This window comes from Carassius gibelio, chromosome B18, assembly GCF_023724105.1.
Source record: "Carassius gibelio isolate Cgi1373 ecotype wild population from Czech Republic chromosome B18, carGib1.2-hapl.c, whole genome shotgun sequence".
In the NCBI taxonomy this organism is placed as follows: domain Eukaryota; kingdom Metazoa; phylum Chordata; class Actinopteri; order Cypriniformes; family Cyprinidae; genus Carassius; species Carassius gibelio.
In genome coordinates, this window is record NC_068413.1 from 3574661 (window position 1) to 3601709 (window position 27049).

Consider the following 27049-nt stretch of genomic DNA (forward strand, 5'->3'; position numbering starts at 1 on the left):
TATTTTTATATGTCCCATGCACTTCTCATAAAATTTTAGTGATAGTAAAATATTGTCAAATCATAAAATGTAATAAAAGAATGGTTCTCCTATTCATATTTTGCTAAATAAGAGATTACTCCGTTTGAATGTATCGATCATTTAATAATAAAAACAATATTTTTGTTTAATAAAAAAGTAGAATATGTCCATGTGCTTGAAATGTTGTCCACCCTGTCCTATTTGGGAATCCGACCCTTTAAGCAAAGGCCTTCCCCTTATGACATCAGGACAACAGATTTTATATTTTTTCATCTTGGAGGTGAAAAAGTCGGTGACTTTTATATTGATACATTTTCTTCATCTGAGTTTGCTTACTTGCTTTTCCAAAACTAAACATGTCAACCCTGTCTGAATTAAAATATGCCAGAAGGGACTAGAATACAGTATTTTCAAAATATATAAGTTTAAATATATCAAATTCTCTTCAACAACTAGACTAAATAAACTGTTTCATTTATACACTTATTTTCACATAGCAATGAGGAGCATTACATATGGACGCGTGTACGGTTGCTGTGCTGTATTAAAGCTTTAATCAGAATAAAACCGTATATTTAACTCTATTTTTGTATTTGCATGATCTATTCTTAGCTTAGTTCAAACTTGACAAACGCACAGTTAATCTTTCAGAACTGCTACAGTATGGTTCTGTTCGAAATGAAAACTTGCAAACTGATTACTGCACAGTACATGATGTATAGAAAAAATCTGGCAGAGAGTTTAAAATGATCCAGGCCTCATCATCTTGTGCTTGTGTCAGCTGTGTCAGCAAATGAGTGGCACACTCCCCCCATGAGACTTCTATCCCAGAACACCCTGGGGCGAGTGGTCCGGGATAAGAACCATGTGTTTCCTGTAGAGAGACTTTAATCTGCTGCAGGCTCTGATCCACCACGTTTCCATGAACCACATCTGAAAGATAGACACGTATGCATACTTTAATGAAAACCAGAGGCACATTTTACCGCTGATGTGCTTCTAATGTTAAGTTACTATTCAATTCACCTAAAAATGAAGTCCAAATCGTACTAATTTGAAACAACATGGGGATGAGTAAATGATGACAGGATTATTGTTTTTAGGTGAACGATCACTATTGTAGTGGTGAGTGTGTGCTTTTCATGTAGTTGATGTTTTTAACTGTTGTTTTTCTGAATGTTTCCCTCGAGGTCACCAGTGGTGGACGAAGTACACAAATCAAGTACTTGAGTAAAAGTACAGATACGAATAATAAAATATTACTCCAGTAAAAGTAAAAGTACTCCTTTTTCAATTTTACTCAAGTGAAAGTACAAAAGTACTCAATTTTGTATGTACTTAAGTAAAAAAGTACTGATAGATGTTTGCAATTTTATATAGGCTAATTTAATTTTATATTAGCACTGCTACTGCTCAAAATACCTGGGATTTTTTTCCCAAATAACCACTATATGGAGTCAAGATATATTTTTGTTGTTGATATGGACTACGCTGACGAGAGTAATGTTCACTGTGAAGCTTACACTGTGATGTACCTGAGAGAAAACAGAGATGATAATCTGATCTTCATCAGTAAGAAAAAAGTATTTTAAAGTTTGTGGTTTTACAGAAAACCACAGTTATATATGACAAGATAATAAGGCCTGAAGTTAGGAAGAAAATCTTAAGGAAAATATAATTATATTTTCTTAATGATTTTTTTCCTTCTCAAACCTTGTCTGGGGTGTAAAAACACCCCTGGCCAAACGGGGTGCATCTCTTCCCCTCTTTGATAATTACTGTAGTAACCATGTTCTGAACATCACATCCTTTCTTTTCTCCCCAGATGTAATCTATATATCTATCTATCTATCTATCTATCTATCTATCTATCTATCTATCTATCTATCTCTCTCTCTCTCTCTCTCTCTCTCTCTCTCTATATATATATAGGTGGTTGAATAAAAATATTTGTACATTATTTATAAAAATTACCTCAAGTTAGCACCAGCAAGCCTGCTAGACATTTAGCATCAGCTAACAATATTTACTTATTTTCAGTACCGTTCTGAATAAACATTCATGTCTGTCTAACGTTACTCGTCTAAAAAAAAAAGCCTCAAGTTCAAATATTCATTTATCACCAATTAACTGTTTGACAAACACTTCCTGCTTCCAGATCTGAATTAAAAAAAAATCTCAAACATGCTCCGAAGTCCCAATCTGAATCAACCGAGTCGCCAACAGGCTCCGAAGTGCCGATCTGAATCAACCGAGTCGCGAATAGGCTCCGAAGTGCCGATCTGAATCAACCGAGTCGCGAACAGGCTCCGAAGTGCCGATCTGAATCAACCTAGTCGCGAACATGCTCCGAAGTGCCGATCTGAATCAACCGAGTCGCGAACAGGCACCGAAGTGCCGATCTGAATCAACGGAGTCGCCAACATGCTCCGAAGTGCCGATCTGAATCAACCGAGTCGCCAACAGCCTCCGAAGTGCCGATCTGAATCAACCGAGTCGCGAATAGGCTCCGAAGTGCCAATCTGAATCAACCGAGTCGCGAACAGGCTCCGAAGTGTCGATCTGAATCAACCGAGTCGGGAACATGCTCCGAAGTGCCGATCTGAATCAACCGAGTCGGGAACAGGCTCCGAAGTCCTGATCTGAATCAACCGAGTCGCGAACAGGCTCCGAAGTGCCGGTCTGAATCAACGGAGTCGCGAAAATGCTCCGAAGTCCAGAAGTCCCGATCTGAATCAACCGAGTCGCGAACAGGCTCCGAAGTGCTGATCTGAATCAATGTAAAAAAATAATTCTATTTCTCTAATAACTCTAACTCTACAACTCTATGAAAGACTCAGATCACGTATCTAAAAATAAATCGCTATAGTAAAAGAGAGAGGAGTGAAGTTTCCTACCGCTCTGCTGTGTTTGGTCCTCAAGCGCGTCTGACGCTCCGCGGCGCGTCTCTGCCCCTCACACGCGCCTTTACAGCGCTAAATTAATCATCTTTGCTAATTATTATACATTTACTTCATTGTCAGCTTCAGGTACTTCATTTATTATGAACTGTTTGAAACAAAAAAAGGTTGTATTTCGGTAATAATTCTAAATTATCAAAATAAAATATATAAAATAAATAATAAAAAAATATGATTTTCAGTTACAATAATTAATCCTAAATTCCGACATTAATAACTTACTTTTAGCAACATCAGACGCACGCGCTCACAATATTTCACGGTTCTTACTTCTGTAGACTCACACTAAACGGTTCATTTGAATCAGTGAGTGGTCGACTCCAGAACAGCTGCAATCGGATCATTCTAATTCGTAAACGAATCGTTTGGTGCGATTCGCGATCCGATTTAAAGGTTTATTTTGAAAAGACTCAGTTCGTTCATGATGAATCAGACACCGCTTCTGCGTGTCGGAGCACGTGATATATTATAGGGAGTAACGATATGTTTTATGAAATGTAGTGAAGTTAAAAGTACGATTTTATGCTTTGGAATGTAGTGAAGTAAAAGTAAAAGTTCCTCAAAATAAAACTACTTCAGTAAAGTACAGATACTTGAAAAATGTACTTAAGTACAGTAACGAAGTAAAGCTACTCCGTTACTGTCCACCACTGGAGGTCACTCAGTGAAAGCCTTAGAGATCTCCACCAATTGTTTCTTTTCTTGCTCCTGACACAGAACCAAAAACTGCAGCACAGCCTGATGGGAAATAAACAAAATAATCAATCTATAATAAAACTGTATATAACATAAGCATATGAGGCAAATATTTCAACCTAGGTAAATTTGTAATGATTATGCAGTATATTACTAGAGAATCACACATGAACCTACGTATTTAGATTACTTTTCATAAAGCTGGTTTATGAGGAGACCAACTTAATTCTCTGTTCTCACGTTGTTTCTCCATCATGAGGAGAACATGCAGAACTCCTCTGGCTGAACATGACAGGCCTCCAGTCTGACCACTTCATATAAAACAGGTCTGTTTCTGCTTCTTTTCTGTCTCACTCTTCTCATTCATGAGATTCTGAGACAGCACCTGTGCAGTGGCTCTCTTTGTCTCGTCCAGGCTGGCGGTGATGAGGAGGAAGACCCGGTCCACGCCGACCTCATCATCCTCATGTACACCCATCACCTCACAGACCAAAAGAAAACAATCTTCCATCCTAAAAAAGACAAAGCACTTCATGTAAGCTTGATTTCATTGTCCCAAATGCCTTCAAAATGAGAAGAAGAAAAAATAATACATACATATATATATATATATATATATATATATATATATATATATATATATATATATATATATAATATATATATATTACACAAACAATCAATATAGAAAAGCCTTACTTCATTATTATATTCAAATATAACAGATAGTTTTACCTTATAGAATTTAAACATGAGAAGAGAAAGTGTCTCACCTGTTGTGCGAGTTTATCTTCATGAATGAGTCAGATTACTGAAGCTCAGCACTGACCACACTCTTTATACCTTTATTTATTAATTTTTTGGGTTAAATTTCACCATTTAGTGACCATTTTTAGTTTTAGTTTTTTTTTTTTAAATAGTAACCAAATATTTTAAGTCTATAAATAATACAGTTGTTTCAATTATATAACCATATTTACTGTAAATTTAAATTACATTTGATATTGAGATGTGAAAAATTGTTTAAAAAAAATATTTTGATGTGCGTTTATAAAGCGAAATTGTCTTGCTTTTTTGTACTACTATTTTTTTTTTAACATCCCCCAACATTTCATATTAAAATAGTGTAAAACAAATATGAAAATGACTGATAGAAATATACAAAATTGTTGCTCTTTTTTTATTTTTGACTGTTTTTCTCTAAAAAGGAATAAACCATTTTAGAATAAACCATTTTATATGCAAAAACAGAGGCTGGGTAACAGTGAGATTATGTGTTACTAATATACCTTAACAGTAAATGAGAACACAATGTTTATGACAATGTCACTCACAAAAACCGACCATTTACAGAACCTGAGAATGTCAATGCATCTGATGAATATAACAATTATAACTCAAAATAATCCTGTAGAGGCACTGTTAGATTTAGCTTGTGTTTCTTTTTTTTATTTAGATTCACTGTCAATGTTGCAAATGAAGTGTATTCTTAACATATTGCTTATAAAACTATGTATTTTAAGAGATTAACAAAATATTTAAAACCACAATACCAGTGCAAAAAGCCCTATCTTGTTCTGTGGTGAGGAAAAAGCAGGTAAACTTTGTCCATCTGGCTCAAAACATCCTCCTATCATCGCATGGACAAGTAAACATTAGCTCCATGAAACTCAGGTTAACACAGTGTCCTATAATCAGTCAGAGACACTTACACACAGTAGCACCAATAAAACAGTTCAACAAAACAACTAAATGCAGTACACAGTAGAAGAGTGTTTATGTGGTTTGAGATATAAAGTAAAACTTAAATGGGCTTCAAGTTCAAGCATCAACAGTTAGATTTAAGGCTACAAATTCAGAATAAATCTTATAGTGTGAGACCAGGAATATGAATTAAATGAAATAAAGCAAATTCTGATTTCATGTTGACTTAAAGAGCTTGTTACGGTTCATCAGATCTCAGTTTTAAGCTGGTGTGACTCCACGTGATGCTTGGTAGAGTTTGTGGCTCTCAGAGATTGCCATGGATAATTTTGGGGCATTTCTCGGGGGCGATGCAGTGAGCGTTGTGTTCCACCAGGCCAGCGGGACACTGGCATCCCGGCACACAGGGTTTGAAGCAGTGAGACTCGATCACGCCAAGCGGCACGTCTTTGTTAAAACATGTCTTAGGACACGGCGGCCCGCATTCATCAAACACATATCCGCGGTCAAGAGGACAGCCCACAGCTGTAGGGATGGAGGAGGGAAAGGATGGAGTTAAAACAAAGCACAAAAAATATGAAATGACTTTAATTATCCCTTATACAAACATAAATTCACAACGACATGTAAAGGTCCCTACATTTTAATATACTGTGTTAATAAAATCAAAATAATTAAAGCAACAATTTGTAATCAGAGTACAGGTGCATCTCAATAAATTAGAATGTCATGGAAAAGTTCATTTATTTCAGTAATTCAACTCAAATTGAATTGTATTTAGTAACTTCAGTGCACACAGGCTGAAGTTTAAGTCTTGATTGTTTTAATTGTGATGATATTGGCTCACATTTAACAAAAACCCACCAATTCACTCAAACTTCAACAAATGAGAATACTTCATAAGACCAATTTTTTTTTTTTTCTCGAATTGTTGGCCTTCTGGAAAGTACGTTCATTTACTGCACATGTACTCAGTACTTGGTAGGGGCTCCTTTTGCTTTAATTACTGCCTCAATTCAGCGTGGCATGGAGGTGATCAGTTTGTGGCACTGCTGAGGTGGTCTGGAAGCCCAGGTTTCTTTGACAGTGGCCATTTACTGGTCTATTGTTTCTCATTTTCCTCTTGACAATACCCCATGGATTCTCTCTGGGGTTCAGGTCTGGTGAGTTTGCTGGCCAGTCAAGCACACCAACACCATGGTCATTTAACCAACTTTTCGTGCTTTTGGCAGTGTGGGCAGGTGCCAAATCCTGCTGGAAAAATGAAATCAGCATCTACAAAAAGCTGGTCGGCAGAAGGAAGCATGAAGTGCTCCAACATTTCTTGGTAAAAGAGTGTCTTTGGTTTTTTTTTAAACACAATGGACCAACACCAGCAGATGACATTGCACCCCAAATCACCAATGACTGTGGAAACTTAACACCGGACTGCAAGCAACATGGGCTATGAGCTTCTCCACCCTTCCTCCAGACTCTAGGACCTTGGTTTCCAAATGAAATACAAAACTTGCTCTCATCTGAAAAGAGGACTTTGGACCAATGGGCAACAGTTCAGTTCTTCTTCTCCTTAGTTCAGGTAAGATTCCTCAGGAGTGGCTTAAGAAGAGGAATACGACAACTGTATCCAAATTCCTGGACACGTCTGTGTGTGGTGGCTCTTGATGCCTTGACCCCAGCCTCAACTGTCTGTTAACATGCTTGGATACAGCACTCTGTGAACAGCCAGCTTCTTTGGCAATTAATGTTTGTGGCGTACCCTCCTTGTGAAGGGTATCAATGATTGTCTTCTGGACAACTGTCAGATCAGCAGTCTTCCCCATGATTGTTTGGCCTAGTGAACCAAACTGAGAGACTATTTTGAAGGCTCAGGAAACCTTTGCAGGTGTTTTGAGTTTATTAGCTGATTGGCATGTCACCATATCCTAATTTGTTGAGATAGTGGATTGGTGAGTTTTTGTTAAATGTGAGCAAAAATCATCACAATTAAAAGAACCAAAGACTTAAACTACTTCAGTCTGTGCACTGAATTAATTTAATACACAAGTTTCACAATTTGAGTTGAATTAGTGAAATAAAACGAATTTTTCCACAACATTCTAATTTTACTGTCAATTAAACTAATTTAGATAATTTTCATTTGCATCAAACGATGAGGCATCCTTTCGTTCCCAACACATTATCCAGTCCATATCAATATAGATATCCAGCATGATATTTTTTATGATATATCTGATGTGTTTTCAAAGTGTTCCTTTAATCTTTTGAGCAGTGTATTACAATATATCAACACGTAAACAATTGTCACTTTTTTAAATTATTGAACAATATGTGACAGTCTACACCACCAGTGCAGTAGTGTTTTCTCCTCACCAAAGCTGCATTTTATCAAACATTTTAAAAACAAAGTAATATTATTACATTTTCTATTTGAAAATATTTGAAAATGTAATTTATTAATCTGAATTTTTAGCTGACTGCCTGCAGTCTTCAGTGTCACATGATCCTTCAGAAATCATTTTAATAGGCTGCTTTGATTCTATATATTGAGTATACATTACAGAAGACAAATGTCATAATTCAGCTCAATTTAGTTCAATATTGATTCAGTAACAGTGTCAGTGTTGCAATATACATCAATTGCGAAGGAAATTGAATTCAGCTATAAAGCAGCTCTAGAGAAAACAATAGTATTATTATTCCGTTCAAGTCAGTTCCGTGTTGATCCAGATCAGTTTAATGACACTTTCAACACAGCAAAGTTCATCAATTCTAAAATGACAGCACAAAAGAAAGTGCACACACTGTACTGTGTGTGTATTTGTCACTCACCACAGAGTGTCGGCGACCTCCACTGCAGGATAACTCCAGCCTCACGGCACTCAGATGCGTAAGCCTCCAACACATCACACAAACACTCGTCTATATTGGAGCCGCAGGCACACAGATCATACACACACGAAGCAAAGAACATCTCGGGTGGCACCAGCTTGTGACAGCGCTCAAAAACGGGCGACTTCAACACTGCGCAGCGAGCGTTCGCAGTCTTACGGGCCGAGTATCCTGCTTCTTGACACGGGAGAATGTTTATCGCATCAGGACACTGAACACTTGGATTTTCACTGCCCACCTGCAAGGAGATCAAAGTATATATAATTTAACATTCATGTGAAACACATGATATAGTACTACAGTAAAAAATGATGCATCAGAGCCGATATTTTGTGCTTTGGTGTATAAAGTGCAAAATCTTATTATTCTACTTTTGCTGTCAGCTACAATACCACATAGCAATAAGTAAGCACAGCATGAAAATGTTTTAGGATCTTAACCTTCCAGTCGTTTCCAAACACTGCTTCAGAGTTGGTGATTTGTTTATTGCGTAGTTTCATGTCGTCATGAGGGTAGTTATTGAAGTTGCCGCATAAACCACACATGTGATTCTTGTAGGTGCCAGGAACACTGACTTCCAGATGAGAACGACCATTCCACAACACCTTACATCACAAAGAGAAAATTAATATAAAACATTACAAATAAATCCCACGTCCTATAGGAGACTGACCGCCCAGAGGCTGTACCTTCAGCCCAACATTGGTGTTCAGGAGGATGGTGTTGGTCTTGCGTTCCAGGTAAACATACGGCTCTTTAAGAAACGGCAGAGAGACTTGCTGATAATCAACCTGAGGCATGGAAAAAATAAAAATAAATTTACCTGCATGTCATGTGTCCATTAACCAGTGTCAATGTAATGTAAACATGTGCATGTGTTGTTAAATTATTGCTGACACTATTATAGGCAAAAAATAAAATAGTGAGCTTTCAGATAAACTATGAAATCATTTAAATTCTACAAAATACCATATTCATGGTAAGCAATGAAAAAGTTTAAACAACATTGTAAAACATATTACCTTGACAATCCAGTCCTGGAACAGCTGTACCACAATATCTCCAATAAACACGGTCACTTCTTTAGTCCAAGACACTCCCTTACGTCCCCGGTCCTCATTAGACACATGAACACTGGAACACAAACACAAGTGTCTGTTCAGACTATGTGCTGTACATATGGACTACACTTTTTATATCTATTTTTAAAATAATGTTGCTAATTTGCTTTTTGGGTGAATTATTCTTCTAATGCACAAAATCCACTACCGTTCAAACATTTGGGATCGGTCTCATGTTCACACTCATTTGATTAAAAAGTGCAGTAAAAACAGTACTAAAATGTAAAATAACTGTGATCAAAGCTGAATTTTCAGCATCATTACTCCAGTCTTCAGTGTCACATGATCCTTCAGAAACCTAATATGCTGATTTGCTGCTGAAGAAACATATCTTAATGTAATCAATGATTTTTTTTTTCAGTACAAAAAGTTCTTATATGTTTTGTAACATTAATGTCTGTACTGTCACTTCTGATCAATTTAATAAATCCTTGCTGGAACAAAAGCATTAATTTCATTTGGAAAATCTCACTGAGCCCAAACATTTAAACGGTAGTCTAGATATGATTGAGACAATATACTGAGCACCTGAAGTCTCCGCCCGAACAGTCCTGAGCCAGAACATATGTGCACTTCCCCTGGAAGTTCACCATCTTTCCATCAAACGTTCGGTAGTGAGGGTCTCCAAACACAATGCATGTGGCCGGTCGAGGAATACAGTGAGGACAACACATTCCCGGAACCAGAGCCGGCGTTTCATCCTACAAACACACAAATGTACCATACATTCAGCTCAGTTACATCTGAGAGTCCCACTATTCAAAAATATCCTCACTAATACAGTAAAACCTTGTGAGTTTCAGTAAGTTTTTTCAGCTATGTGAAGTCCTCACTATAATATCCTCAAAGGTGTATTGTCATCCTACCGAGGCACACGTGAGCGTTGGGCATCTCTGGGTCTGGCAGTGCACGTCTCCGTACACACAGGTGCAGGACGTACACTCGTCCACCTGCCAGTGTTCATTGTGGTTGTACCACTGACCATCGTACACACACTTTGCATGAGCGTCTTTGGAGTAAGCCACAGTTATGATGCCTGTGCACTCAGGACAGCACTTCCCAGGACTCTTCACTTTGATCCATCCATTCGGACATTCGAGAGGAGGACACTCCTGCAGTTCACACTCGATATGCCCTTGCTAAAACACACACACACACATACACACTACTTTAAAATGAGCTTAATACTCCATTATGTTTTTTTAAAGGGCTAACTGTGTCACTAAAAGCATCAAAACAATTGCCTAATAAAACTGACAAACAATTTGATTTGATTTTTATTGCAATGTTAGATATTTAAGTGCTTTAAAGTGTGCTTAATACTGCTGCAGATGCAAGTCTGTTTGACATCAGAGTTTGGTGTGTTTGATGTAAGAGTTGTTTATTGTTAAAAAGCATCAAAATAACAATTTCAGATATAATCAACTCAACTGTTAAAAATAACTGTTAAATATATTTTTTTATTTTGTTTAATTTTTATATATTTCTATTTAGATTTAAATGATCTTTAATTCCAGTTTCTGGTACATGGTTTCAGTACATTACTTCAAAATGTGCCAAATACTACATTAACATTACATTTTTCAGAGCTATTAATGTGATTAAATTTGTTACCCAAACAACCATTTCCTAATAAAATGGACATAATTTGAACAGTTTGTTTTGAGATCCATCAAAAATTTCCCTTCAAGTAAAAATATTAATTTAACTTCTAATTTTGTATTTTATTAGTTGGTCCATATGGAACAGATTTTTTTTTTTTTATGTGAGAGTAAGCTTACATTAAAGCACCAAACAACACACAAAAAAGCAAAATGTGGTTTTGTGTTCGAGTTTCTCTTGAAATGGTTTCCTGACAGTTAAATGTTAGTGTTCCTCACATTGCAGATGCAGGTGACACACTCGTTGTCCCTGTCCGTCCATCTCTGGCCGTTTGACACGCGATATTGGTTGCCCTCTAATACACAATCTGAGACACACACATACACTGATGAGCACACATAAACAGCATTGCAGTGTTCCTGATAGAGAGACTCTTTACCATCACAGATGGGACAACAGGAATCCGGCGGTGTGTGCTGTTCGGCCGGAGGGCAGCTGAGAGGAGGACAGCCCCGATGGATACAAGTCCACGTCAAATCCTACACAAACAAATTATTCATACATCATTTCAATGCACATGGCTTTTTAAAACAGTAGTGTGTGTGTCTGTTTCTATACCTTGCACTGACAGGTAAAACATGGATCATCAGTGGCCAAAACTTCATTACCGATCAGCGTAGCTGTGCAGTTACTGAGGGGCTCTGAAACACAAACCACAAGAATAAAACAATCATCCTATAACATTCATTTTAAAATCAAATGATCTGGAGAAACTCAACTAGGATTTCAAATTAGGACAGTCATGTTGGGTTAATAATGCCGTTGGTTGCTTATTTTGGTATAAAATATATTATATATATCGGTTTAAGTAACTAAATGTTTATGCAATTTATGTGATTATTTAACCATCTTGCATCAGTTTTGCATTTACTTATACTTTTCAAATAAATACAACTTTAAAAATCCATTGAATTTATCAAGTGATCTTAAAAAGATCTTCTTTTAGAAGATATGCCATTTTTAATTTGACACGAATAAAGTATGGTTTGTTCAATATGTGTCACTGTTGTGAAGATGAGTCAAAGTTTGACATTTAAAAAATTAGATTAAATTATAAAAATAGAAGTGAACATGGACAGGACAGTGAATCAATATGCGGAAATTCACCAAAATGTATTTTTGTCAACGCAAATGAAATAAAAAAATAAAATCAACTATACAAAAAGTTATTTTGGATAATAGAAGTAATAGAAATAAATAAATAAATAAAAACTAATACAACCAACTGTTATTTTATTATTATTTATATACTATTACAGTATTCATTAATACTTTAAAATAGCCCTTCATAGTACTGAAACTACACTCTTTAAAGTTTTTAACGACCTCTTTTTGATTACAGACTCAGGAGATTCTGCTATTCTAATGCTGTTAGAGCTTACAGCTGCATTTGATACTATTGATCATAATATTTTAATCTCTAGGTTATGATCTCTAGGTTGGACCACTGTGTTGGTATCAAAGGTATTGCTCTAGAGTGGTTTAGGTCATATCTGTCCGATAGGAAGTTTTTGTTTGCCTTGGAGACTTTGTGTCCCAAATGGCACCTTGTGGAGTCCCTCAGGGGTCTATTCTTGGCCCGATGCTGTTTACCTTGTACATCCTTCCTCTGGGGTCTATCCTGAGAAAGCATGGCATTTCGTTTCACTGTTATGCAGACGACACAACTTTATCTGCCATTGAAACAAAATGATAACAGCTCTGTAAAATTATTGTTGGACTGCCTCACAGACATTAAATCCTGGATGGCCATGAACTTTTTACATTTTAATGAGAGTAAAACTGAAATTGTATAATATATTTGGCCCAAGTAGTACCCATGTGGCCCTCAATACAGAATTGGGTTCCTTAATTCCGTATGTTAAATCTTCCGTTAAAAATCTGGGAGTAATCATGGACGCTGATTTTAAACTTGAAAAGCAGATAAATTCTGTGGTTAAAGTCAGTTTTTTTCAGTTAAGGCTCTTGTCTAAAGTTTTTTTGTCATTTAAAGACTTGTTTTTATCTCCTCTCGATTGGATTATTGTAATGCCATCTATGCTGGTGTCAGCCAGGCATCTCTTTCACGCTTGCAGTTGGTGCAGAATGCTGCAGCTAGACTACTAAAAGGGGTACGTAAGCATGACCACATTTCTCCCATACTGGCCTCCAGTACGGTTTAGGATTGATTTTAAAATTTTAGTGTTTGCCTACAAATCCCTAAATGGTCTAGTCCCATCTTACCTTTCTGACCTTATACAACAAAATGTTCCATCTAGGTCTCGTAGGTCGGCAGATTGTATGCTCTTGGCTGTTCCTAGAGTAAGGTTGAAACATAGGGGAGATCGGGCTTTCTCAGTTGAGGCCTCTAAACTATGGAATAATTTACCATTGTCTGTGAGGCTGGCCCCAACACTAACTGCTTGTCTTAAAACACATTTATTTTCCTTGGTTTTTAGTTCAGTTTGAGAGCTGTGTGTTTTTGTCTTTTTGATGTCATTTTATTTCGGTTGTTGTTGATTTATGATGTGGGATGTACAGCACTTTGGTCAACTTCTGTTGTTTTAAATGTGCTCTAGAAATAAAATTGACTTGACTTGCTATTATTTTGCTATTTTCAGTTTTATTTTAATTTCAGTTTTGTCATATTTATTAGTTTTTATTACGTTTTTATATTTCTTATTTATTATGTTTATTAATATTTATATTTAGCTTTATTTTTATTTCAGTTTCAGTCTTATTTATTATATTTATTTTAGTATTTCATATTTACTTTCAACTGAATATAAATTTAATCCATTATTAATATTTAATTTGTTTTAGCTTTATTGCAGTTACAGAAGTAATTTAAATTCATTTCAGCAAGGTTCACTTTGTAACATTAGTTAATGCATAATGCATCATTAATGTTAATTTCTACATCTACTAGTACATTATTAACATTTCAAGTTGTATAAATTAACATTACTGTGTTGTGAACAAACTATTTATAATAAATACGCTTTTGTTCATTTTTTATTAGTTTTTGCTATCAATTCATTTTATATGTGAGAATAAAGAGACTAAGGAGTGATAAAACTAGCACAGCAATGTAAAGCATCTGCTGACGCTGTGCTCATACTAACGTGCACAGACAGGACAGCAGGAGTCAGAGCCACTGTAAAGGATGTTGTGTTTAGGACAGTCCACCAGACTTGGGCACTGCTTCCTGTAACAGCGCAAGTGCTGTTTCCCATCTGGCATCACCTACAATACACACACACACACACACACACACACACACACACACACACACACACACCCGTAAGGCGAGAAAACCAACGCATGCACACATCATGTTGTGCTGAGCCATACCTCACAGGTGCAGATCTGACAGGGGTCATCAGAAGGGTGGAAACTCTCTCCAGGGCCGTACACACGGCCTTCATACACACAGTCTGACAGAAGACACAATTTCAAACTCAAGACCTCCAAAGCAAAACTATGCATGCACAAAATGGGTTGTAGGGATTGTAGTTGTACCTGCACACACTGGGCAGCATTCGCCCGGCACGCTGATCTGGTTTAGACAGGTGGACAGACAGTGGACCTCTGAGCAGGTGGTCACTCCATTCACACACATGCAGGACATGCAGGGACTTCTGGATGCAAACCAGGTACTGCCTTCAAGATGCTCAACGCCATCATAAATACAGCCTGAAAAACAGAAAGAGAGAGAGAGGGACAGCTCACATTAGTAGCACTTATTTTAGTCAAAGTGTGATCTATACATAAAATGTATACGTTTATATATATATATATATATAAAAAAAAAAATAATAATAAAAAGAAGAAAAAAAAAAAAAAAATAAAAAAAAAAAAATATATATATATATATATATATATATATATATTTATGTATTTATTTATACATATATTTATACATGTGTGTGTATATTTAATATAAGATCATTAAAATGTTTATTAAAAATGCATAAATAATTATTAGACTTTATTAAATGTATATTTATTAATAAATGTAGTAAAATTTTAATTAATGTTTAAATAAAAATAATAATATCAAATATTAATTATTTTTTCTTTTTAACAAAGGACTCGTTCAAAAACTAAAATCCTACAGGATTTGATGTCACAGCCGTGAGCACATTACATATGACTGCAAATAAAAATCATTCTGTTAACTGAAATGAAACTAAAAAATAAGATAGGTAAAAAATAAAATGCTATATGGCCTCTTTAATGGATGTGTCTGTACCTCTGCAGCGGGGACAGCAGGAGCCGGGGTCTGTGACCTGATGCATGCAGGTCAGTTTAGGACAGTCTGGACCCACACAGTTCACCTCACCGTCCTGAAACACACACACACACACACACACACACACACGCTTGTAAACAGTGAGCTCTCAGCAGCATGAAACGGCTGGTTTTGTGTGTTGTGTGTCGTACCACACAGGTGCATTTGATGCAGGGCTCATTGGGGAGGGTCAAGCTATCTCCTTCTAAATACTCCTGACCTCGCTGAAAACATCCTGTGAGGCCAAAGAGACAGCATGTGAAAACCAGATCTCATACAGACACACTCACAGGAACACAAACCCACATCTTTGCAAGAGCATAGATGTCTTTTCTAGACCTTCGGAGCTCAGCTGATCTCAACATAGCTTGAAGTAAGGTATTTTGATATACATCATACCATGTTACAGTTTAATTACCATATTCATGTATTATGATATTTATTATGATATTTGCATAGTACTCGAGAGACAATTCATGACAGTACCATGGTACATGTCCAAAAAAAATCAAACAAAAAAAACTAACAAAAAAACAAACATGGATTACAATGCCACTTTTTTTGTTAATGTATTGTTGCGACTGTTAAATCATAATCAAAAATCTGGCACTCTCCTTTATAACAGTGTAGAAGCATTTTATTTTATTTTTATTATTATTAGTAGTATTATTTGTTAATTGAATTTAATTGTTAATGTGAAAAACCATGGTTTTACAACTGCACTTTTTTTGTTAATGTATGTTGCTAGTGTTAAACCCTAATAGGGATCCTCCTTCACAACAGTGTTTAAGTTTTTTATGTCATATTGTACATTTTATTTTATTTTATTCTGACAGTGAAAAAAAAACATGATATTACAAATGGCACTTTTTATTATTGTTGCTAGTGTAAAAAATTACATATAAACAATTGTGTATTATTTATTTCTTAAATTCTATTTTTAATTGAAATAGAATTTAGAGATTAACATATTTATTATTCTTATTTTATTTTATTTTTATTTATTATTATTATTTTTATACTCTGTTCAGCACTTTGGTCAGCTATGCTGGGTTTAAATGTGCTATATAAATAAAATGTACTTACTTTTTCTATATTTCATAGATGCAGATTAGTTTATATTTATTGGATTCCTTAATAAGTTGCAAGCACAACATGGTAGAACATATTGTCTGCTGTTTGCTACAGACCTCACGTGTAGACCCACACACTGACCTCTGCACTGAGGGCAGCACTGTCCTGGCAGGGTGATGGGGTTTTGGCAGGAAACCTGGGGACAGGTGATCGGGCTGCATGTAACAGAGCTGCTCTGACACACGCATCCCCTGCAGGGGTCTGAGGGGGCGTAGAACGTCTGCGAGTCTCTGTACCTCTGCCCTTCAAACAGACATCCGTCACACACCGGACAGCAGTCCCTCATGCTCACCGGATGAGCACACTGTTGGGGACACTGCTTCATCTCGCAGTGCACAAAGCCGTTCTGAAAAACACATGTAATGGCACATTTTTGTTGTTGCTCTCTAGCTACTAGCATAAAACCAGCTTTTATTTAATTATTACATTGCTGAAAGGGGTTAAATATTTTGGTATTCATATGGTATTGGTATTACAATATGCTATTTTCTTTCTTTTATATTGTATAGTATTTTATTTTATGTTATTTTATATTTTCTTTTCTTTTTGGGAAAAACATAATTCTTCTTATTGTTGACACTGGGGGAAAACATGGTGTTACAACAATAGAACTTTGTTAATGCATTGTTGTTACTGTCATAAAATCTGAAATGAATACAATCAACACTTTATCACAGGAATAAATTACATTTTAAAATATATTAAAATTCAAACAGTTATTTTGAACTGCAATAATAGTTCCTATTACTGTTTTACTGTATTTCTGATTAAATAAATGCAGCCTTGGAAAGTGTAACAGACTTTTAACAAGAAATGTTAAGAACATTACTTTTTTTCCCAAAACGTTAAACATTTAATAAACACTGAAATGTTTAAATACAGTAGTTGCTCATACTTATTCATACAAACCACTGAACACCATTCAAGTCTGGTATTTCACATTCATAAAATGTCAAATCTAGGATTTCCAATTGCGTTACCTGACAGGTGCATGTCACACAGGGGTCCTCTGGGTCCTTGAACGTTTGGCCGTTTGTATACGAGTACTGCTTGTACTGGCACTGCCCACAGGAGTCACCACAGCAATCGTCACCTTCATACAATCATCATTGAATAAATGGCTGTCCACTGCTTCGGGTGTGTGTTCACAGTGTGTGTGTGTGCACTTTGGATGGGTTAAATACAGAACACGAATTCTGAGTATGGGTCACCATACTTGGCTGAATGTCACATCACTTTCACTACTATACATTTTTGTGATACTTACAACACCGACTCATTAGCTTAGCAATTCTCAATACTGCAACTCTAACAGTAACTCTAATTAGAGTCTAACATCCATCTCTGAAAGTGTTTCTCTCAGAGTGATTCAAACCAGTCAGGATTTGGCTTTGGATGCTGTTTTACAAGGTAACTGCCAATGTAGAGAATGTAGACACAGAGACAGCTCATTTGGGTTTGGAACAGCTCATGTCTGTTTTTATCTTTCTTTTCTTTCCCTTACCTCTGTGATCCTGGCAGGGTGCTTGGGTCACTTTGAGATTTTCAACACATGTCACCTGTCCATCCCGACAAGAACATGTTTGGTCAGCAACAGTCCATGTGGCTCCTTCTTCATATTGAAAAGAATTCCACGTACATCCTGCCACACACACATGGACACAGAATGCAATGAACACACATACACTACTGTACAAAAGATTGGAGTCTGTCATTATTTTTTATGTCTTTAGGTGCTGTCATGATATCAGATTTTTCACCACACAATTTTGGCCAAAAGAATGAACAATAACAAAACATTGTGATATCTACAGAAAACTTGAAAAAAAATATTAAAATAAATAATGTAAATTATATATTGTTTTTGTGTAAATAATAAATGTATATTTATATATATATATTTATATATATATATATATATATATATATATATATAGAGAGAGAGAGAGAGAGAGAGAGAGAGAGAGAGAAGGTTTTAATTTTCTTCTTTGAACAGATGTTCTTATCACAGAATCTGAAATTATATCATTTTACAGAATTGTATAGATTGATAAGGGCTATGTCAACTAGCATTAAATTATGAATATATACAGTACAGACCAAAAGTTTGGAGACACCTTCTCATTCAAAGAGTTTTCTTTATTTTCACGACTATGAAACTTGTAGAGTCACTCTGAAGGCATCAAGGGCTATTTGAGCAAGAAGGAGAGTGATGGGGTGCTGCGCCAGATGACCTGGCCTCCACAGTCACCGGACCTGAACCCAATCCAGATGGTTTAGGGGTGAGCTGGAGCGCAGACTGAAGGCAAAAGGGCCAACAAGTGCTCAGCATCTCTCGGGGAACTCCTTCAAGACTGTTGGAAGACCATTTCAGGTGACTACCTCTTGAAGCTCATCAAGAGAAGGCCAAGAGTGTGCAAAGCAGTAATCAAAGCAAAAGGTGGCTACTTTGAAGAACCTACAATATGACATATTTTCAGTTGTTCCACACTTTTTTGTTATGTATATAATTCCATATATAATTCCACATGTGTTAATTCATAGTTTTGATGCCTTCAGTGTGAATCTACAATTTTCATAGTCAGGAAAATAAAGAAAACTCTTTGAATGAGAAGGTGTGTCCAAACTTTTGGTCTGTACTGTATATTATCCTTATGAAAAATACCAGAGATGGCTCAAAGAACCCAGATAAAGCAGATACTGTAAATCAGTCAAAACACTTGTGTTGTTAGCTGTGCAACCTTGACGTTAGACATGTTCCAGGAAAAGACAGGGTGGTGGCTGATGCCATGTTCAGGATTTAGGGTAGGTGAAGAGGAAGGTATACTGAAAAAAAAGGTAGGATTTGTCTATGGAATATTTTTCTATGGTGATGGATGGGGATGAAGGTGTTACATGTGTACTTTAACTGGTTATTTTTTCCCTTTTGTAATGATTCATCTGCCCTGCAAGGGGTTTGTTTTGTGTTTCTGTGTTTCTGTCATCTTACGAGCAGATCCGTTACACCTGTGGACCGTACAGAGGATCCAGTTGTGCCCCCCTTTGTTTCGTTTTATATTACCCGACTATTTTCCTCCTCACTTGATGTTGTTTTTGCTTTGAAGTGAATTCCCCTAATGAATCCCACCCTGAATATGGCATCAGCCACCACCTTGTCTTTGCCTCGAACATGACTAATGTCGAGTTTGCACGGCTGCAAACACAAGCTCCTGTCCATGAGATCAATCAACTTCGGTCAGACGTGTGTAATCTTTGATGACCAGCTGACCTTCAAAGACCACATTGCAAAGACTGCTTGATCTTGCAGGTTTGCATTGCACAACATCAGAAACAGAGCATGCTGCACAACCTCTTGTCCAGGACCTTGTCATTTCTAGGCTGGACTACTGCAGTGCTCTTCTGGCTGGACTTCCATCAAGTACCATTAAACCGCTACAAATGATCCACAATGCAGTGACACGACTGGTCTTCAACAAACCCAAAAGAGCCCATGCTACCCCTCTCTTTATCTCCTTGCACTGGGTACCAGTTGCGGCGTGTATCAAGACATTGTTGGTTGCATCTAGAACATGTCACAGGCTCAGCACCTGTCTATTTTCCTTCACTGCATCTGCAAAATGACTAAATGCAAATGTGAACCGAGTCATTTTGTGTTATTATATGACCGTCTGTAACAGTATCTCCATTAGTTATGATGTGGTCATCATATTCACAGTCTTGAAAAGGAAGAAAACAACAAGAGTAAACTAGCCCGGATCCCCCGGGTCCTTGAACGTTTGGCCGTTTGTATACGAGTGCTGCTTGTACTGGCACTGCCCACATGAGTCACCACAGCAATCGTCACCTTCATACAAGTATCAACAACTAATCAAGTTACTAGACTGAACTGTGTCTGGTGTTAGTCTAAGCAGCAACTGTTTCATTCTCTCAGCCTGAATAGTCTGCAGTTCTTCAAAACCTAGTGAGATGCAGACAGCAATTATAAGCATTATAGAAACTTCCAGATGTTTTGAAACAGTGGGCAGTATGTGAAACGTTTTTATACCTATTTTTGTTAGTTCTGAGAATAGGGGTAATAATTTTGTTCTTCTAACTCTAATTAGAGTCTAACATCCATCTCTGAAAGTGTTTTTCTCAGAGTGATTCAAATCGGTCAGGATTTGACTTTGGATGCTGTTTTACAAGGTAACTGCCAATGTAGAGAATGTAGACACAGAGACAACTCATTTGGGTTTGGAACAGCTCATGTCTGTTTTTATGTTTTTTTTTTCTTTCTCTTACCTCTGTGATCCTGGCAGGGTGCTTGGGTCACTTTGAGATTTTCAACACATGTCACCTGTCCATCCCGACAAGAACATGTTTGGTCAGCAACAGTCCATGTGGCTCCTTCTTCATATTGAAAAGAATTCCACGTACATCCTGCCACACACACATGGACACAGAATGCAATGAACACACATACACTACTGTACAAAAGATTGGAGTCTGTCATTATTTTTTATGTCTTTAGGTGCTGTCATGATATCAGATTTTTCACCACACAATTACCATTGACAAAAGAATGAATGAACAATAACAAAACATTGTGATATCTACAGAAAACTTGAAAAACAATATTAAAATAATGTAAATTATATATTGTTTTTGTGTAAATAATATAAATATGTATATATATATATATATATACAGAGAGAGAGAGAGAGAGAGAGAGAGAGAGAGAGAGAGAGAGAAGGTTTTAATTTTCTTCTTTGAACAGATGTTCTTATCACAGAATCTGAAATTATATAATTTTACAGAATTTTATAGATTGATAAGGGCTATGTCAACTAGCATTAAATTATGAATATATACAGTACAGACCAAAAGTTTGGACACACCTTCTCATTCAAAGAGTTTTCTTTATTTTCATGACTATGAAAATTGTAGAGTCACACTGAAGGCATCAAGGGCTATTTGAGCAAGAAGGAGAGTGATGGGGTGCTGCGCCAGATGACCTGGCCTCCACAGTCACCGGACCTGAACCCAATCCAGATGGTTTAGGGGTGAGCTGGAGCGCAGACTGAAGGCAAAAGGGCCAACAAGTGCTCGGCATCTCTTGGGGAACTCCTTCAAGACTGTTGGAAGACCATTTCAGGTGACGACCTCTTGAAGCTCATCAAGAGAATGCCAAGAGTGTGCAAAGCAGTAATCAAAGCAAAAGGTGGCTACTTTGAAGAACCTACAATATGACATATTTTCAGTTGTTCCACACTTTTTTGCTATGTATATAATTCCATATATAATTCCACATGTGTTAATTCATAGTTTTGATGCCTTCAGTTTGAATCTACAATTTTCATAGTCATGAAAATAAAGAAAACTCTTTGAATGAGAAGGTGTGTCCAAACTGTTGGTCTATACTGTATATTATCCTTATGAAAAATACCAGAGATGGCTCAAAGAACCCAGATAAACCAGATACTGTAAATCAGTCAAAACACTTGTGTTGTTAGCTGTGCAACCTTGACGTTAGACATGTTCGAGGAAAAGACAGGGTGGTGGCTGATGCCATGTTCAGGATTTAGGGTAGGTGAAGAGGAAGGTATACTGAAAAAAAAGGTAGGATTTGTCTATGGAATATTTTTCTATGGTGATGGATGGGGATGAAGGTGTTACATGTGTACTTTAACTAGTTATTTTTTCCCTTTTGTAATGATTCATCTGCCCTGCAAGGGGTTTGTTTTGTGTTTCTGTGTTTCTGTCATCTTACGAGCAGATCCGTTACACCTGTGGACCGTACAGAGGATCCAGTTGTGCCCCCCTTTGTTTCGTTTTATATTACCCGACTATTTTCCTCCTCACTTGATGTTGTTTTTGCTTTGAAGTGAATTCCCCTAATGAATCCCACCCTGAATATGGCATCAGCCACCACCTTGTCTTTGCCTCGAACATGACTAATGTCGAGTTTGCACGGCTGCAAACACAAGCTCCTGTCCATGAGATCAATCAACTTCGGTCAGACGTGTGTAATCTTTGATGACCAGCTGACCTTCAAAGACCACATTGCAAAGACTGCTTGATCTTGCAGGTTTGCATTGCACAACATCAGAAACAGAGCATGCTGCACAACCTCTTGTCCAGGACCTTGTCATTTCTAGGCTGGACTACTGCAGTGCTCTTCTGGCTGGACTTCCATCAAGTACCATTAAACCTCTACAAATGATCCACAATGCAGTGACATAACTGGTCCTCAACAAACCCAAACGAGAACTCTAATTAGAGTCTAACATCCATCTCTGAAAGTGTTTTTCTCAGAGTGATTCAAATCGGTCAGGATTTGGCTTTGGATGCTGTCTTAACATGTGTGTTTTTATGTTTCTTTTCTTTCTCTAACCTCTGTGATCTGGGCAGGGTGCTGGGGTCACTTTGAGATTTTCAATACACGTCACCTGTCCATCCCGACAAGTACATGTTTGGTCAGAAACAGTCCATGTGGCTCCTTCTTCATATTGAAAAGAATTCCACGTACATCCTGCCGCACACACATGGACACAGAATGCAATGAACAAACATACACTGTACAAAAGATTATCATTTTTTAAAATCTCTTTAGGGATGTCACAATATCAGATTTTTCACCACACAATTACGGCCAAAAGAATGAACAACAACAATATATATTGATATCTACAGTAAACTTAACAATATTACAAATAAATAAAAAACAATATTAAAATAAATAATGCAAATTATATATTGTTTTTGTGTAAATAATAAACATGTATACATATATATATATATATATATATATATATATATATATATATATATATATTAGAGGTGAGCATAGATAAATTTTTTTAAAAATCTAGATTAATCTCAATGTAATCTTGGAATTTGGCTCATTTGAATTCTGCCGAAGGCATTCAGAATATGTGTGCTACCCAAATAAAATAATGACAAAAAGTAACGTTAATGTCACGATCGGTGATACAGGAAACCACGGAGAGAGAACCAATTGCAGGTAAGTCTTTATTTAAGGGGTAATCCAAAAAGCATAAACAGTCCAGGCAGGGGTCAATAGGAAACATCCATCTGGAACATAAACAAAACAAGAAGACAAGGCAAGGGCACGAACTGACGGACATGAATAAACAACGACTCCGTGACACATACTAAGACAGACCGGGTTAAATACACAAGGAGAGACAAATGCTAATGGGAAACTGACAGAGTGTGATGATTGGTAATTAGTGACAGCTGGGTGCAATAATTAATGAAGTGACAGACACTGTGGGAAAAGAGGACATCTAGTGGACACCCAGGGAACACAACCCAGACACTGTGACAATACCCCCCTTTAAAGAGTGGCTCCCAGACACTCCACGACAAGACACAACACAGAGACCAGAAGGGAGGCGGACAGGTGGAGGCTCAGGGGGAGGGACGGAGGGCCAGAAAAACTAAATCATGGGGAACAGATACCAGAAGTGTAGACACAGAACAGAGAGACCAGGAGGGAGGAGGACCGGAGGAGGTTCAGGGGGAGGGACGGAGGGCCAGGCTCACAGAGGGGAACAGACAGAAAACATAACAGAAAAACAAGAAACAAAAAACATAAGTCCAAAAAGGACATCACGTTGCGCCCACCAGGGCGGAACAGAAGACCACCACAACTGTGTGATCAGGGTGGAAGCCCCCCCCAGGGTGGAGCAGAAGACCACCACGTCCTTGGGGTCGAAGCCAGAGTCCTCCAGGGCGGAGCGGAAGGCCACCACAACCGTGTGGTCAGGGCGGAAACCCCCCAGGGCGGAGCAGAAGACCCCCACAGCCGTGTGGTCAGGACGAGAGCCCCCCAGGGCGGAGCAGAAGACCACCACAACCATGTGGACAGGGCCGAAGCCCCCCAGGGCGGAGCAGAAGACCACCACATCCTTGTGGTCAAGGCGGAAACCCCCCAGGGCGGGGGCAGAAGACCACCACATCCTTGTGGTCGAGGCCGAAGTCCCCCAGGGCGGAGCAGAAGACCACTAAAACAGTGTGGTCGGACCAACAGGAGGACGAAACTCTGGTAATCCCATGGTGTTTATACTGGATTCCAGAAGATCGGTGCTGACTTGACACTGCTCATGAAGATTATTGGTGACTTGTATTTGTACATGAAGATCATTGGTGACTTGTATTTGCTCATGAAGATCAATGGTGACTTGCCTTTGTTCATGAAGATCAGTGGTGACTTGCCTTTGTTCATGAAGATCACCGGTGACTTGACTCAATCCTTGAAGATCACCAGTGACTTGACTCAGTCCTTGAAGATCAGCAGTGATTTGACTTTGTCCTTGAAAATCACCAGTGACTTGACTCAGTCCTTGAAGATCACCAGTGACTTGACTCAGTCCTTGAAGATCAGCAGTGACTTGACTTTGTCCTTGAAAATCACCAGTGACTTGACTCAGTCCTTGAAGATCACCAGTGACTTGACTTGACTCTGAAAGGTCAACGGTGACTAGCCTTGTCTCTGGAAAGTCCATGGTACCTAGCCCTGGCTCTGGAAGGTCATCAGTGACTAGCCCTGACTCTGGAAGTGAGCGGTGACTAGCCCTGACTCTGGAAGGTCATCGGTGACTAGCCCTGACTCTGGAGGGTCATCGGTGACTAGCCCTGACTCTGGAGGGTCATCGGTGACTAGCCCTGACTATGGAGGGTCATCGTGACTAGCCCTGACTCTGAAGGGTCCACGAACACCTGACTCGACTCTGGAGAGTTCACTGGAACCTGACTCGACTCTGGGGGGTCAACAGGAGCCTGACTCAACTCTGGGGGGTCAACAGGAGCCTGCCTCGACTCTGTAGACTTCACTGGAACCTGACTCGACTCTGAAGAGTGCACTGGAACCTGACTCGACTCTGGAGGGTCAACTGGAACCTGACTCGACTCTGGAGAGTTCACTGGAACCTGACTCGACTCTGGAGAGTTCACTGGAACCTGACTCGACTCTGGAGAGTTCACTGGAACCTGACTCAACTCTGGAGGGTTCACTGGAACCTGACTTGACTCTGGAGAGTTCACTGGAACCTGACTCGACTCTGGAGAGTTCACTGGAACCTGACTCGACTCTGGAGAGTTCACTGGAACCTGACTCAACTCTGGAGGGTTCACTGGAACCTGACTCGACTCTGGAGGGTCAACTGGAACCTGACTGGACTCTGGAGGGTCAACTGGAACCTGACTCGACTCTGGAGGGTCAACTGGAACCTGACTGGACTCCAGAGGGTCAGCTGTGACTGTCATCCTGTGCAGCGGCATTAAAAAAGTTAACAGCTTAATTAATTTTTTTGTGGATTAATGCGTATTGGAGACGCAAACCATTTAAAACGATTCAGTTCGATTTGGTGAACTGGTTCAAAAAGATCTGGTTACATCGAATGATTTGCTCGTGAACTGGATATCACAAACTTCTTTGTTTTGAACTCTCTCACAACAGACATGGAAGAGAAGAAAAATTTTGCTGTTTTTGTTTTTTTCACAGTTTTTGCTATTTTTGGACCAAAATATATTTTCGATGCTTCAAAAAATTTGACTGACCCTCTGATGTCACATGGACTACTTTGATGATGTTTTTCTTACCTTTCTGGACATGGACAGTGTACCGTACACACAGCTTCAACGGAGGGACTGAGAGCTCTCGGACTAAATCTAAAATATCTTAAACTGTGTTCCAAAGATAAAAGGAGGTCTTACGGGTTTGGAACGACATTAGGGTGAGTTATTAAAGGGATAGTTCACTCTCAGATTAAATTTGATATGTTTTAGCTTACCTCAAGGACATCCAAGATGTAGGTTTCTTTGTTTCCTCAGTATTTCCCATTTTGATATTTTTAGGTCCAACCGTTCTTGTCTGTGACTCACATAATGGATGTCTATGGTCACCACCTCAAAGAGCATGCACAGAGGAGTCAAAATTAAACAATTCCCCATTGTAAGTACACATTGATGACCTAAGACACAAAACGAGCGGTTTGTGTAAGAAAACGAACAGTATTTATATCGTTTTTACCTCTTGTACACAACCACGTCCAACTGATCTGAGTGCATGAGTGCTTTCCGATGTGACGTGCGTGCGCGCTCTGGCTTTAGTCTGTGCAAGTGCGGAAAGCCCCGGATGTGCTCTCTCGCGCATGCACATCACTCATTGTTTTTTTTTTTTTTGTCACTCATTGTTTACCACACGCTACGTCACCAATCTGCACTGTATGAAATATAATGCAGTAATTGTAATTAATTAATTTGTTTATAATGCACCCTATAATCATTGCGATTATAATAAAAATATAACACATTACTCACTCTATTGACAGTGTGCCATTGGGTCCCTCTGGCATTGGAAGTCGCCTCCAGTTTATACGTGGCATACTAAACACAACGTGCAAAACGCTGGGTCTCAACAGTGGAGAAAACTGTGATGCAATACTGTCAATGCCCTCGTTGTCGTCTTGTTGTTCCATTCGTGACAACATATGCTCTCCACTTCTGTTGGCATCTCACAACACTTGCTACTAAAACACCACCAATTTTTAAGAGATCTCTGTCTCTCTGAGGCTTGAAGGAGT

At 38.1% G+C, this 27049-nt stretch overlaps 1 protein-coding gene across 8 annotated transcripts in view; it reads right to left on the reverse strand.

The window, feature by feature from the left end:
• Positions 1-4843: 4843 nt before the first annotated feature.
• The window catches only part of kcp (kielin cysteine rich BMP regulator), a 41847-nt gene continuing 19641 nt past the window's right edge, over positions 4844-27049 (reverse strand). For 2 of the 8 annotated variants that reach the window (XM_052581977.1, XM_052581981.1), the window contains 20 exons: positions 22834-22971; positions 20742-20879; positions 17965-18102; positions 17441-17553; positions 16542-16806; positions 15479-15561; positions 15288-15381; positions 14555-14728; positions 14387-14469; positions 14158-14278; positions 11612-11694; positions 11433-11532; positions 11272-11360; positions 10258-10530; positions 9920-10092; positions 9293-9404; positions 8960-9061; positions 8711-8875; positions 8211-8508; positions 4844-5906 (listed from right to left, as the gene is read on the reverse strand). In XM_052581977.1, coding sequence (XP_052437937.1) covers positions 5689-5906; positions 8211-8508; positions 8711-8875; positions 8960-9061; positions 9293-9404; positions 9920-10092; positions 10258-10530; positions 11272-11360; positions 11433-11532; positions 11612-11694; positions 14158-14278; positions 14387-14469; positions 14555-14728; positions 15288-15381; positions 15479-15561; positions 16542-16806; positions 17441-17553; positions 17965-18102; positions 20742-20879; positions 22834-22971 — 2960 coding nt within the window. In that variant the 3' untranslated portion in view covers positions 4844-5688. The remainder of the gene's footprint in view (positions 5907-8210; positions 8509-8710; positions 8876-8959; positions 9062-9292; positions 9405-9919; positions 10093-10257; positions 10531-11271; positions 11361-11432; positions 11533-11611; positions 11695-14157; positions 14279-14386; positions 14470-14554; positions 14729-15287; positions 15382-15478; positions 15562-16541; positions 16807-17440; positions 17554-17964; positions 18103-20741; positions 20880-22833; positions 22972-27049) is intronic. The other 6 variants (XM_052581983.1, XM_052581980.1, XM_052581984.1 and 3 more) reach the window with 4 other exon arrangements.